We start from the raw sequence: 16,136 nt of genomic DNA, 5'->3' as shown, positions 1-16,136 counted from the left end.
TCCTTCCATTTTCATCCGTTTATCCGGGGTCGGGTCGTGGTGGCAGCAGGCCCAGCAGGCTGACCCAGGCTTCCCTCTCACCCGCAACATTTTCCAGCTCATTCTGGGGGATCCCGAGGCGTTCCCAAGCCAGCCGGGAGATATAATCTCTCCCGCGTGTCCTGGGTCTTCCCCGGGGTCTCTTACCAGTTGGACGTGCCTGGAAAACCTCTAATGGGGGGCGTCCAGGTGGCATCTGAATTAGATGCCAGAACCACCTCAACTGACTCCTTTCGACACGAAGGAGTAGCGCCTCGACTCCCAAGTTCCCTCCTGATGTCCGAGCTCCTTGCCCTATCTCTCAGGCTGAGCCCGGCCATCGTACGGAGGAAACTCATTTTGACCGCTTGTATGCAACCGACAATATAATTTCTTATTGTGCTTCATTACAAGGAACACATCAATAAGCTTCATTATTTTCTTTTGACTCACACATACTTTTGCTGTGGATTTATCTTATCATAGCAATTGAATATGCACTTCCCGACTCATATTCTGTGGTGCGGTCGACAAATGCTTATGTGCATTTGACATAATATGCAATGTTAATCTCTGACCTCGTAAAAACCTCTAGTTCTGTCTGACAAGAGACATTTGACAGCAGTCATTCATTTCATTATTAGTTCTGTCCAGGTCAATAGCTACAAGGACACAGTTGTCGAGCCCTATTTGGGGGGATTATAAATTATAGATGTCAAGAGACTAAATATCTTTAAATCCCTTCTAAATTGATCAAAATGGGTTTATAAGCATTGCAGTGGCTTTTCAAAACAACATGCTGACCATAATGTGGGGAGATTAAAATAAAATGTACAGAAATTATTATTAAACAGATTAATGAATAAATAAAATGTAACGTTTTTTATTTTTTACAAAGTGTTTGTTTGTCAGTTTAGCCAAAACAGTCAAACATCCAATAATGCTTGTTTCAAGGGCAATATTGTTTTGCTTTTTTTCATCTAACATTTGCTATCTCACCGCACCAAGGACAAACCCAGGACATATTACAGGTACCGGACCAGACAGGTACGAGGACCCGGTATTCAAAGCACTTTATCTGCTTATTTTCGGAATAGTTCCTGTATTGCCATAATAAAAAGTAATCTCTGGGCCTTTTCGAGGCTGTCCCTTTAAATCGGGTACCTTTAAACTGCATTTCCGGTTTAACTACATTTCCCACAACCCACGCTAAATAGGTAGGTCTGGAGACGGTCTTCATAATCAGGTCAACCAATCACATACATTGACTGGCGAGCGCGTAGTTCGAAATTGCGTTACGTTGCCCAATGATCTTGGAATATTTTTCAGTTTATAAAATCTGGCCAATCGGTGCAACCGCTCTTGGTTCTGGCCAATCACAGGGCTATTATATGTCAGATAGGCGTCACCAGCTCTGACCAATCAGATTGCATCTTGCGTTTAAACGGTGAGCGCGGGCGGTCCTAGAGCAGCTTTGGGGGCGGGTCCAACAAGTGAGGACGCGTGCTTGAATTTGAATTCAGGCAACAGCTAACAACTTGTTAACATTTCATCCAACTACTACAGCGCAACAGAGGCAGCGAGCGCTGTTGTAACACTGTATAGCATATGTTGTGTTTAAATATCCTGTAAGTCTGATTGTGTGTACACATTAGCTAGTATCGCCGTGACGTTTACATTGTTGCTTAGTGTTGTAACTTTAGCTACAGGCGACGCTGTTTGAGGAGAGATCGCTGCACTTGCGATGAAAGCGGGCGGTAAGTAACTTAAGTCAACTTAAACTAGCTCTTACTATCATAACTGTGGGTATAACGTGATGTAAAGCGAGTGTTTGTGAACGTGCGTTTAATGCTAGCACTTTGACAGAGTTAGCACTGGCTACTACCCCCTAGCCGACTCCAATGTTAACCGGTGTAACGTTAGTTAGCCCTAGAGACCTTCTGGAAGTAACTAGGGTAGTTTAAAAGGGCTTTATTCCGGCAATATTTGAATAACGTGTGTCCCTTCTGGCACTGTACGCGTTTGTGGTGATCAGAAAATAATGAAATGGCTAATTTTAAACTTGATGAAGCCCAGTCGTAGCCTGACGTTAGTAGCGTTTGAAGCACAGGAGGGAAATTTGGGCGCTCACTTGGTTTTGACTCAGTCAGATGCTCGTCGTTAGATAGATAGCTGTTAACGCTCACAACACTTTGTTTTTATAATGATGATGTTGTAAGCTTGTTATGATACTTTTTAGGTGAATGATCCGTCCACGAATTTAAACATTTTCACATTCAAACAGAGGGTTTGACCACCCGGAGATGCCTTACGTTAGGCTTTTTTGAATGTGGAGCCATAACCTTCCCCTTCGCATGTCTGACTATCAGCCAGCATAGTGGCCTTCTTTTAAGTGAAGTGCAAATATTTATCTGACCTTAATGTGATAATTAGTTTGTGGACCTTGCACTAAGATGTGAAATACTTTTAAAGGATGATTGTGTGTTTTAACACTATATTGTCTCTTGCACCCACTATGGGAGCCATGCCAAAGTATTGTGAACTTGTTATTGACATGTCTAACTTTGAACTACCCTTTCTGTCTTTTAGTCCACTGCCGTTGCTCAAAATGCTACTCTGTTCCTGCACGGAAGCGGGTGCGTAAGCGAACTCCAGCCCTCACTTTGCTGTCTCTACCTGAGGAGGTCCTCCTCTGTGTGTTCCAGTGCCTCTCTGCTGAGGACCTGCTGTCTGTCAGAGCGGTGAGTAACATACTGGACACACTGTAACACTACTACCCAACCTGTAGCGCTTATGTGCCATGTTACCCCAGATTTGTGATGGATTGTTTTGACCGCTACAGGTTCACTCCCAGCTTCGGGACATTGTTGACACCCACTCCAGTGTATGGGCCCGGGTCAGTTTCAGGGACACGTGGCCATCCCCCAGCACCTTATGGCTATTTGAGAGGTACAGTCACTTCTGTCGACTACAAAAAAAAAAGGCTCAGCTCCTAGAAAAACTGATGTATCTTTCTTTCTTCTGCAAGTTTTTAACTGAAGCATCTATCTTCTTTCAGAGCTGCAGATAAAGGGAATTTTGAAGCTGCTGTGAAGCTAGGCATTGCTTATTTGTACAATGAAGGACGTAAGTTAAGCACTACACAACTATCCCACAAGAGCATCCCGGTTAAATTGCGGCTAAATGAACCTGGGACCTGAACCCCTCTTGATGACGTCTACAAGTGATTCCAGCTCCTCACTTATGCATTGTTTCTCTCCACCAGCGTTGTTAAGTGACGAGGGGCGAGCTGATGTATGTGGTCGCAAAGCCTCCCACTTCTTCAGCCTGGCAGAGAGCCTCCGCTCTCCCACGACGGATCCCTTCATCTGGGTGTTCATTCGTCCCCCGTGGTCGCCCACTGGCAGCTGCTGCAAGGCTGTGGTGTTTGACCGCCTCAAGGCTGAGTGTGACAGCAACGTGGTAGGTTTGGCTATTCCCATTTAAGAAGACATGAAAGCGTGCCTCCCTTTCAACCAACATCTATGGACAATTAAGATGCATTACATTTTAGCACTAATAATTGCTACATTTTCCTTTTCTGTTCATTAATGCAAATATGAGGTCAGTCGTAGTGATAATGTGAAAGCATTTGCAAAATCAGCCACATTCCTGCTTTCCTCCAACTATACAAGTTGTTTTAATCTTCAATGCTTTTGTCATAACACTATATATATATATATATATATATATATGTATATATATATATATATATATATATATATATATATATATATATATATATATATGTATGTATGTATGTATGTATGTATGTATGTATATATGTATGTATATATATATGTATGTATATATATATGTATGTATATATATATGTATGTATATATATATGTATATATATATATATATATATATATATATATGTATATATATATATATATATATATATATATATATGTATATATATATGTATATATATATATATGTATATATATATATATGTATATATATATATATGTATATATATATATATGTATATATATATATATGTATATATATATGTATATGTATATATATATGTATATATATATATATATATATATATATATGTATATATATATATATATATATATATATATATATATATATATAAATAAATAAAAGGCTCTAAACAAGGCTGATCTTTTATTGCTCAATGGAAATGCTGCCATGGCATAAATTAACAGAAACGTGTGCATTGCATTCATGGCTCATTTCATAATTACAGAAAATGTTTAATGCAGAGTATTTGTAAGGTAGATCATTATAATTATATCAAGTAAGTGTTTATCAATATATCTTTCCCCTTTCTGCAGGAGAAGAGAGGACCCTTGTTGCACTGTTTGGCCAGAGTTTTGCAGCTGTTTGAAGTGAGTGTAAAACAGTCTCTGTTTGGGTGTGGCGAACCAAGTTTCTATTGGCCTCTAATCAAAGTGTAAAGCTCACGGGGGCTGTTGGACTAGTTATCAACAGCGCAGACGAGGCAGTTGTTGTTTTCTGCTTCTTTCGTATCACACTGCCGTTGCAACTAGGGTTTTCACGATACCAACATTATGACTTTGATATGATACCGGATACTTACGATACCATAATTCAATACAATACCACAAATACAATACAATACTGGTATATTTATCTACAATAGATAAAGCATCTGTATGATTCCCTTTTTACCAACTTGTTCCTGCCCAGCTTTTTGAACACTTAACAAATGGCATTAGTATTAGCCTACAGCAAGGTATTAATGAAAACTATATGGTGCCATCGTAGCATTGATTATACACGGATGTGTAGGCCTATTGTCCGTATCTGACCAGATGACTACATATATTTCTTTCCATAAGTATGAGCAATTGTAGAGTTGCATAATTTTACAGATGTATGTATGTTTGAGGTGGGAAAAAAACTAAAGCTATGTGGGATGGGTACATTAAAGATGGACACATAATTAAAGGGCAATTTCCCCCCTTGAAAAACAACAATGAAAAACATGCCACCACTTCTGGCATCTTTTTTTCAACAAGCCGAGGACAGTCAGCAAGAGCTCCGGTATTGAGGTCTATCTTCACATCACTTCCATTGAACTCTGATTGTTTTTTCGGTATCATGTCACACCCGCGTTTTATGTGTTGACGAGACAATGTTGAACCACTTTGTTAGCATGTAAGAACAGAGCGCTTTGATTCGTAAGATCCTTCATTCACATCTGGAACTTTGTTGCCTTTTCCAGGGTGACGAAAGACGCTCGGATGCCATATCTATGTTGGAGGAGTCGTCGCAGGCGGGCTGTCTACAGAGTTCCTACATGTTGTGGGAGCACAACCGGAAAGCAGCTGTGAGTGAGAATCTCTATTGAGTTTTGTACTGTATAGTTGCTCCATGTCAAGAGTTCATACATGCATTAAATTAATTAAAAGACTAAGAAGAAAACAGTTTATATTGCTTGTAGCAAGTATATCAAACTGTGTGTGTGTGTGTGTGGATTTCAGATGGCAGATCCAGGCAGGTACCTCCAGTGTATTCGAACCCTCAGGGACTATGCTGGCAAAGGATGCTGGGAAGCACAGGTGTGTATGTGATTGAAGACAGAAAATTGCCAGTATATTGATGCAGCATGACGATTTAATGTGTTCTGGGGCTTTTTTCAGTCTTGTGATGGCCTTCTTTGTCTTTATTTGCACTCGGTGGTTCACTGTAATAATGCAAAGGACAGATGTGTTTTGTATTTTGACGGCTTCCCGTCTGTAATGCTTTTGTTTAATTTGTAACTCCCCTATTTGTCCAGAATTGGAAGTTCTTATTGAAGCTTATCTGCCAGTGTCAAGAGGCCTTGACAGTTAATGAGTTTTGTCGCCTTTTTGAAGCGTTGCCCATGCTAAACCATTGAATCATATTTGAGTCATCTGAATCACAAGCTCTGTAATCATAGCAGCAAATTGCAGTACTTTAACTTATTGTGTATACTGTGATCAAATTCAACAAGCTGTCAAGCCATTCTGAAACACTTGTTTAACAAATTGTCTTTTCTTTCCTCAGCTCTCCTTAGCTAAAGTGTGCAGCGGTGGGAATCCGCTGGGTCTGGAGTCAAAAGCCTGCTCTGACTTGGTGGCGCAGCTCTTCGGATCATCGAACCCGTCATCACGACACTGCGCTCAGGGCATCCGGAGACAAGGCATCAAGGACACCATGAGGTAAATGGAAACCGAAACTCCTCCATGATATTACATGGCATGATCACAAATCAGTATTGTCTTATTATCTGAACTGAATTGAATCTGTCTAGTCATTTGAATGTGCCTGTTAGTCATTGCGATGATGTTTTGTTCATCTTAGCTTTCTTTAATGGCATTACTAAAGAGTAGATGTAATGGAACACCAGCACAAGTGGGTTCTCTGAGAATGAAATCAGACCTTTTCTTTTCCCTGCAGGGGACAACACGCATAGCCTTCAGGGATCTTATTTTTAAGATCAGATGTCTACTAGTTTAGGGCCTCCACAGGCCAGTCCATCAGTCAAGATATACAGATCCATTATGACCCATTTTTATGTAAAAGCGCTGTGCACACATAGTGTATAAAAATATATAAAAGGCAGGCTCACTAGCCTGACATACAGGCTACATTAAAAGCGTAACATGTGCGAACTGTTCGCAGAGCGTCTGCTGCAACACAACGCTTCCACTGTAATCAACTGGCTACTCCAGGCATGCGATCAGCATGTGACTTATGCATATGCTCCACAGGGGTATTGTATTTATATTTTTATGTGATCTGCACGGAAATTAGTCATTGTGTGTGTGTATATATGTATGTATGTATGTATATGTATATATATATATATATATATATATATATATATATATATATATATATATATATATATATATATATATATATATATATATATATATATGTGTGTGTATGTATATATATATATATATATATATATATATATATATATATATATATATATATATATATATATATATATATATATATATATATATATATATATATGTGTGTGTATGTATATATATGTATGTATATGTATATATATATGTGTGTATATATATGTGTATGTATATAATGTGTGCGTGTATAATATTATTATTTTTTTTTTTTTAAATTAAACTACCAATATAAAGGAAATGACTGATGCTGGCAGTTTGGTATTGAAGTTTCTCTTTGCATCAATTGCCAGAACCAGGAGGCAGTTGCTTAGTAACAATATCCTTTACACAGCTTGCTGCTCAAACTCTAGAAAAATTGAAGATTCACAGCGCTCTGCTGGGTCCAAAAAGTGAAGAAACAATCCCACAAATCGTGTGGCGCAGGTGTAGCCGGTAAAAAGACACATCTGCTCCACGAACAATCTGCTTCAGTGGCCTGGGTGTGAGGCATGAAGGTTAAATACTTCAATCTTTTGCCTCCTGTTACACTGTAATACACAGCAATACACTCTTATTTCTGTGTTTCTTGTAAACACTAGAATTGTAATCATTTATGTCTATTTTTAGTTCACGCTATCTTCAATTCCTCCTTGTCTGCCTGTCCAGGTACATCCTGGTGGACTGGCTTGTGGAGGTAACCACCATGAAGGATTTCTCCAGCCTGACTCTGCACGTCACCGTGGGTTGTGTGGACCGCTACCTGGCTCTGCGCTCTGTCCCCAAGGCTCGCCTCCAGTTATTGGGAATCGCCTGCATGGTAGTTTGTACACGGTGAGAATGCACACATGCCTTTTTTTTTCCCTGAAATGTTTATATATTCCATTTTTAATCAAACTGCTGCGTTTCTTTAGGGTTTAAGTTGGGATATCGGCCTTTCGGTAGGAGGGTTTTTAGGCTCTTTTGGGAAGATTGAAATACTTATTATTTTTTATTTTTTTTACTGTTTGTTTTCAGCTATATCAGTAAAGAAATCCTGACCATACGTGAAGCTGTCTGGCTCACAGACAACACCTACAAATATGAGGACCTGGTTCGAATGATGGGGGAGGTTGTCTCTGTGCTGGAGGGAAAAATCAGGGTGAGTAGAACAAGTATAGATATGTATAGATTCATAAAGATTAAACTCAGGGGTGTCAATGGCCCCAACCATATCAGTTCTTAGTGCCAATAAAAAATGTGTGAATCTAAGAACTGAATTTGAACCGTTCCAATGTAAACAGTGATTTCATGCGCTTCCCATCAGAGCCCCACACTGCTGGACTACGGCGAGGTGCTGCTGTCTCTGCTCCCTCAGGAGAGGCGGACCACTCACCTGTTCAGCTACATCTGCGAGCTGTCGCTGCTTTACTCTGCTCTCGCCACGCCACCTCCTTCCAAACTAGCCTGCGCTGCACTGCTGCTTACACGAGCGCTACATCACTATGGTAATCACACACACACACACACACACACACACACACACACACACACACACACACACACACACACACAACGTGCCTGTATCACCCTTTAAACACATATACGTAGTGCAAATGCTCCTTTTTAAAACTAATATAATTTACAGCCTTAGTTGAGTGTTAAGGTTATGTTCCCCATGACTAATGTCTACTGTCTCCCTCTCTGCAGCGCCCCTCTGGCCCAGCCAGTTAGTCGACTACACAGGCTTCTCCAAGGAAAACCTTGCCTCCCTGTCTGTGCTGCTGTATGTCAACTGGTATGTGTCTTGAGTCAACTGACGGCCACGCAATTTATTTCTCCCTGCATTGCTTGTGTTATTTTCTTTCACAGTAGAGCAAGGAAGAGGATGCTGATGGGCTAGAAGTATTAGTAGTAATACAACTGAAAAAGCATTAAATAGATCATGTGATGTGAGCATGGTTAACCATGGTGGTTCCCAAAACCTTTTCTCTAAAACAAACCAAAGTCAACTCTCAACCCCTCATCAAAGGTTCCATATTTCACGAGCTGCGAGTGCTTCAAACAAAGTGATCTTTACCATCTCAATCGGTTTAATTTAAATATTTGTAATGGTCTGAAGTGGTAAAACGATCCAGTTTTAAAAGATAAAGGGAAAAATTCCCCAAAGACGAAACGTAATTGATCAATTAGAACAAGTATTCACTTTGCTGAGTAATGACACCACCGCTGTTTGATAACCTAAGCTGAGACGAAACCATTAGTGAATCACCAACTGAGTCACGGAAACGTGCCTCAGGGTGAGTCACTTTGATAGTTGGGCATTGCATCGACAAACTAATTCTCAAATGGACAAGTAACGAGATTTGTCCCCAAGAGTTGATTATAGAGATGCAGCAAGCAAAGTGGGTCAAACTCATTCATTTTTCTTGTCTTTGTTTCCCCCTTTGCTCTCCGTCTCTTCAGTTTCAGTGAAGATGTTCCCAAAGATTACAGGCATGTATCTCTCACTGGTGTGAAACAACGGTTTGAAGATGAGGCCTTCCAGAACATCAGCAAAGAAAAGGTACTTAGAAATAAACCGTTTTTCCAGTATAGGAACACAACATGTTTTTAATTGTAGCACAGCGCGTCTCTAGATGGTTGTCAGAAACTGGTTATTAATATAATGTCATGGCTTCCACAAGGTGATGGATTTTAAAGAGCTGTGTCAGATCTTGGAGATTCCTGAGGTGGATCCTGAGATGGAGCCGTCCAGTCCCACTGGTCAACCAGCAGACTTCCACACCTTCCTCGCCTCTCCGTCCAGCACCAACAAGAGGTAAACCAGTGACCAACACACAAATTCCCCATCACAACACATTAGAGTGAGGTTTTATATATAGACAACATATTGCGGCATATATTGTGTTATGTTTCATATACCCTAGACATTTTTATATATTTTTTTATTAAGTCGTCCTCCTGTGAGAAATCTCAAACTTGCTTCGCTTGCATGGCTTTCTAATGGCACTGGGCCGTTGGGCCACTTTTAATTTTAAACCTATTGTTTTATGGTGTTAGCCAATAAGTTCATTAACTTAGAAATAGCCACTTTTGTTACTTTAGTTTGCACTTTGTTTTTACAGTAACGGCCTGGACTGCATTAGCATGTATTCATTTTTCTGGGCTTATTTACTGGATGTACACATGTTCTGGGTTTTTAGACAAAAACAATGTAACAATCTTTTTCTCTTACTGTCTTGATAATAATGCAAAAAGTCACGTTATAAATATGTGACACTTGTTTTTTCTATATTGGCATTGCACCTCGTAATACTATCTTGCTGTATTTTATCCAAATTAGGTAACGCAATCTAACAAAAATAAGCAGGAAGTTAAATTGACTGATGGCATGTAAGATCAGAGAAAGACACTGTTTAAGATACTTACTATTCTTGACCGTAGGCCTTCGGAATATGGAAACAATCGGTTATCTCAATATTTTTGACCAAAGACGTCTATTGTAGGGTTGACTATTTGTCAAAATAAAAGGCACCTATCGCTCTCCTTGCTCATTTGGTAGTTTTGATCATTGCCGAGTCTCCTGTTCCCCGTAATGAGTGGACTTGTGAAACGTCTTGCCCAGAAGGGGGTTGTTTGTGCCATCTGTGAGACGCTCCGGTGACTCACTGTAACACGTGTCCACTTTCTCCCTAGGAGACGGGATGATGCCATGCAAACCCACAGAGCCAGCTTTGTGGCTACGCCCACAGCAGAGTTGTCCAATCAGGAGGAGACGCTCCTAGGCGACATATTGGACTGGAGTCTGGACACTTCCTCTTCTGGTTATGAGGGGGACCGGGAGGAAGAGAGCGAGGGAGAGAGAGACTGCAATTGTGAGTGCAAAAGTAGGGAAAGGGGCTGGGCACATTCATTCCAGTCTCAAAGGTGTTTCTCTGCAAAGCATATAAATGAACTAATGTATATGTATAGAGAGGAGTATAATGCACAAGTCAGTCTCTCGGTACATTAAGCACTGAAGATGGTGCAACGTTCAGGATAATAAACCAGCACATATTTAGGCATATTTTCAGGCTTACTTTCATGGACAAATGATGATGGATGATGGCAGCCCTACAGTGTGTTTGGGGCTGTAGTTGGTGTAAACTTTACCCAAAATAATTCATTATTTTAAACTTGCACACTTCTCTTTTTACAGCCTCCTTGATACCCATCAAACTGCCTTTCCTGACTGACTCAGACGAGAGACTAGAGCACTGCAGAGCCTTGTCCAGTGACGAAGACAGCTTCTCTGAAGTGGAAAGGGAGGCGAGCAAGGATTGCAAAGACGAGGAACCCATTTCCTTCCCTACAGACCTTCACAGTTCAGGATACTCCTCTGTCCAGAGTGTTAGCCCCTCATCCACGTGCTCCTCCACCCTCATGCCTTGCACATTCAAGACCGTTACCACTTCCCTGGGTACAGCCTCGGCCACCGTCCAGCCAGGCTTCCGCCTCTTGGTGCCCATGCAGAGGCCCCGTGGAACCTCCACCAAGCAGGTGAAGAGGAAGAACTCAGCAGCTCATAGTGGAGGGGAGGTGGAAATGGAAGAGGAGGAAGGAGACGAGTATTCTGCCAATGCAGGGTTTCTCAGCCTATAGACGGGGATTTTTCGACTGGCCTCAAGTTGCTCAGAGACCGCCTGCTCGGTTATCATCCTCCAGCACTTTTCACAGTTCTCAATGCTGTTCCTCACTCCGGTCCGTCTGCACTGAGCCATCAATTGCCAGAAGATCAAGAGACTTTCAAGTAAGGGAAAAATAGAAAAAAAAACTTAATTACCAGGAAACTTGCCTTTTTGTTACGTTACATTTAATTTGCACGTTTACAGTCCAATAACATACCTCCCATTAACCAAGACGGTCTGCTCTGAAACCACTGGAACACGACTTGACTTTCCTCAGGAACATTTCTGTTGTTTTTCAGGCTTCTACAACAACCTATCTCAGATCGCGTTAGATAGTTGTAAAAGAAATGAAACCTCGTGGGCTTGTTTTGGGGGGGGGGTGAAGAAAGTGTTCATTGTTAAACTCATATTGTACAAAAACCTTAAACATAGCTGTCATGTTATTGTGATTGTTTTGGTTAATGTAGTTTCTGATATGCACTGTCTGTACAAGACTATCTTGTAGCTGGTGAATGTCATCAGTAGGTGACTACTGTCATCTAGTTGATGGAAATGTCTGCATCTGAAGCCTAAAAAAAAAAAAAAGATTGTATGAACTCATTGTGTTCGGTTTTGTCCTTTTTAGTTATATACGCGTTTGCCAAAGGTACTGTTGTGTATTGTCTACTTCAATAGAAACAGAGCTGTGAAATGACTCTTTTAGAAGTCGGCGTCTTAGAGTGCATATACACCGGTTGTGCTGTTCATATTTTTTTAATCCATATGACCTGGAAAAGGTCCTTTAGACCAAAAGCTGAAACATACAGTGTTCTCTGCATAGATTTGTGTGTGGATATCAATTCCACCAGTTTAATCAATATTACCTAGCAACAGACCTTTAGCACACTAATCCCATCGGAAACAACCGATTTTAAGATGTTAGCTATTAAGGTATTGACATTACAAGTTCAATAAGGTGTGCTGATAATGTAACTAACCAAGAATCAACAACTGGATGAGTGTCGTACAAACCTGAGCAATCATCCAGATGTTTCGTGCTACACGGTCATTCATTATTCAGCGCAAATGTAACAAGGCACTCAATGTAACATGCTGATGGTGAGAAGTTGGACGTAACCCACTTTTCCTCCCATCTGAATTAGGTCTTGCACTTTTATCATCACAGACGGAGGGCGATTCTATGAAATGTAACCTTTTCCCCGCTTGAACAATCATCACTGAAGTGTTTCTGAGTGAAATTTGCTTTGCCACCTTGGAACGAAAAAAGAAATTCAGACACTAAAGGAAACAATTTACCTGATGGAGTTTTGAAAGTACTGTATTCCTCATTCAGGACGCAGGACACAGTACACGATGCCTAAAAGCCTGTGACTGACTGTACATACATTTTTAACTGTTATGCCAGGCTGGTTATAACCTATTTATAACCTCCGTTTAAAAAAATAAAATAAAAATGTACATAGGACTATATGTATACGTGGAGAAATACGAGGAACATGCCACTACTACTTGAAATTGTTTTCGCTTCATTCCAAAAAGGCAGTTCTCTTTGTGAAACTTGAGTTTTTCTACAGTACAGTGTTTGTGATGTGAATATGTAATTTTGTATGAAGTTAAAATAAAATAAGCCATCATGCAAGTTTCCTTTCAGTGTTACTTACTGTGCCACCACACAATTTAATTTGTAATAGCATTACTCAATGATTAGTAGATTAAAAGAAGCTATGGATTTATTTCAATGTGCTGCGTTGTACTTTTCCATAACGCACTGCTTTTCTTTGACTTCTTTGACCTATTGGCAACATGAATATTAAATGTTTTATTTAAAAGAAACATTTAATACAACCAAACCTCCACAAAATAATGTAAATACTGCAGTTCTTTCAAGTGAATTTAAGAACTCGACAAAGCTAAATAACTCGCTGAAAGAACGGTCTCAGAACTTTGTCTATAATTCTCCCTTTAAGTAGAACCAGACTACATGACAATTCCTAAGAAATTATATGGAATCTAAGGGAAAAAAAGCATTACTTTTATTTTTTCACCATGAAGGTCTAAATGCTGATTTGAATCCATCTCCACTGCCAGAATTACGTGAGTTTTTCTAACATCTGAGAAAATAATCTCAAAACTTGAAGGCATGTGTTACAAATTTGAGGTGTCGAGTTTGAAAGATGAAGTCCAGGTCTAATTAAGATACATTATTAAATTACACTGGAGAAACTTAGATCCAGACATTTTTAAAGTTTCATATTAGGGACTAAAGTAATGATTTTTAATTTGCATCGATTCAGATGATTCTAGTTTAAATATGTCTTTACAGCTGGGGTAGCCAAACCAAAACATGTTTAAATAGCCAGCGGTGAGTTGGAATAAAATAAACTAGAGTATGGCATGAGCATATATACTAGTTTATTCTACTGTTTGTTCACTGCACATTCTAGTTGTCGACTATATGTAATGACATTATCTCGGTTTTGGCACAGAAACCAATCATTTAGCATTTTTGCCTCTCCTGTTTGTCTCATCCTAATAAGAGACTTATACATATATATGGTATGTCCTTTTATCCACTTCTTTTGTTCCCCTGTTTTTGTTTGTTCATTATATTTATTTGTTTGTTTGTTTTCTATTCCATTTGCTCTTTTTGGATATTTGTTTGGTTTTGTTGTATTCATTGCCTTTATGGTTTGGTCCGTTTTTGTTTACTCGTATTGACGTTATGTATGACTATGCTTTGCTTCTCTGTAGAGCACTTTGTAAACACTGTTTTTAAAGGTGCTATATAAATAAAGTTAGTATTATTATTACTATTTTACTTTACGTTTGCATCATATTCTTAGAATAGGCCATGAACAGAAGCAAATTCTGCCAGTTTAAACTTGATTTATGTGCAGACTCACTTGTAACATCACAATATTTTAGGTGGGCACTCAATTCATTTGAAGCCTAGTTGACTGTATGTCACATGGGCCTTGTCGGGCTAGACGCACTGAATTACTTGCAATGCCACTGGTTGAAAACTACGCACTTACTATTGTACTGTAAACCTGGAAGTATTATATCGTTATAGAGAAAACATATAATACATATATTGTTTAAATGACTACAACACAGTAATCTCTAAAACAATGTCCAAGGGCAATACCACTACTTGTACTACAATTGTAATACAAATGTATATTTACAAAATACTAACCATTGTTAGTTTTCGCTAAGCACAGCTGTTGAGATCACGTGACACTCTGCTCCACTGCGGTCACGTGACGTGAGCTGCGTTTTGCCCGTTGAGTTTACGGGCTAATACAGTAGCTGGTGCAATGTCATCGCCTCGCTAGCAGGCAGCAGACTTGGGGGTAAAAGGCACCGGGCTGCTGACGTCCTCGGCTACACGGATGCTGGGAGAGCCGCGACGCTGTCGGTGAAGGAAGAAACCCCGCAGTGATGCCTTCCTCCTCGGGTTAAGACAAGAAAAGGAGGAATTGTTTTCACTTTGATAGGAGTGACCGCAGCTCGGGAAAGTTAATGTGCTATTTTGAGGTAATTTGACACATTTATGTCTCAAAGTTGCTTCGGCGGGGACGTGTTATGATTTATATGGTGTGACGTTTTATAATTTAGGTCAGTCAGCGCGTTATATGTTGGAAAAGACCAGCTTTGTTCCTTCCGCTCCATCATTAGCATTCATCAGGATCCTTAGGGATTGACAGACAAATCGATTGTCCAATCAGAAGGTCCAGAGGCTGCGTTGGACCAATCAGAGAAGGGCAAGGCAGGTTCCAGTAAATAAGGAAAAGGTCCACGTCTGTAATGGCCTTATTGTTCGCTACAAACGCACTGAGAGAGAAATGGTAAGAAAGTATTCAGCACATGGTCTTCTGAATTTAATTACATGGATAATACCAACAATGAGCCCTGATATATCATGAAAGGGATGCAGCCACTCATGAGATGAATGGCAGGGTGATATTTAGGCAATTCCAGTATGACCAGTATTATTACATTAAGAGCTATGCCGTGAAATGGGACTCCAATTAGGGGGGAATGAGTCCTGCAAGACTCCCACGAGGCCAGTCTGTGGACGCTTTAACAGTTCGTATGTATTGATCGTCCTAGTTGGACTGTACCTAGTAAGGTAGGTGACTATGTCTCCAGAAGTATTAGCAAAGTTAATATTCTGGTGACATGTGAGTTCATTCCTTGTTATATCAGCCATACATATCTCTGTCAACATTCGACTGAAACAATAATCTCCATTGCCTTGTGACTGGTTCAGCATGTGGATGTCAATGACCTGTTTTTTGTGTGTCAATCTTTTCCTTATTTGTCTGTGTTTTTTCTTCTAACTGAGCTCAGTTCCTTGTTGACGTCGTGTCGGGGAGGGGGGGGGGGGCTGTTTTTCAAAAACATAACTAAGCTTCAAGGAACTGCCATTCACGTTTTGAAGACTGAATTCTTTATTTACCTCTAACTAAAAATGTCACCACTTTTCTATCTCCAGCCGCTGTAGGAGGGTAACTGGACCGTGTCCTGTATACCGCTCAAA

The 16,136-nt window shown here is 40.0% G+C and overlaps 1 protein-coding gene across 1 annotated transcript; it reads left to right on the top strand.

The window, feature by feature from the left end:
* Window positions 1–1,762: 1,762 nt before the first annotated feature.
* On the top strand, window positions 1,763–12,154 carry ccnf (cyclin F; the record flags this gene model as incomplete). The annotated part of the gene is made up of 17 exons (XM_079233620.1): window positions 1,763–1,775; window positions 2,608–2,759; window positions 2,861–2,967; window positions 3,077–3,144; window positions 3,284–3,480; window positions 4,371–4,424; window positions 5,285–5,389; window positions 5,544–5,621; window positions 6,091–6,245; window positions 7,611–7,775; window positions 7,959–8,082; window positions 8,248–8,428; window positions 8,631–8,718; window positions 9,387–9,486; window positions 9,608–9,741; window positions 10,620–10,798; window positions 11,122–12,154. The coding sequence occupies 17 exons, from the start codon at window positions 1,763–1,765 to the stop codon at window positions 11,562–11,564; spliced, it is 2,343 nt and encodes a 780-aa protein (XP_079089746.1). The 3' UTR covers window positions 11,565–12,154.
* Between the last annotated feature and the right edge of the window lie 3,982 nt (window positions 12,155–16,136).

Source organism: Taurulus bubalis (assembly GCF_910589615.1).
Source record: "Taurulus bubalis genome assembly, chromosome: 17".
Taxonomy (NCBI): domain Eukaryota; kingdom Metazoa; phylum Chordata; class Actinopteri; order Perciformes; family Cottidae; genus Taurulus; species Taurulus bubalis.
The sequence above is the reverse complement of the archived record's forward strand: the minus strand, read 5'-3'. Positions and strand labels throughout refer to the sequence as shown.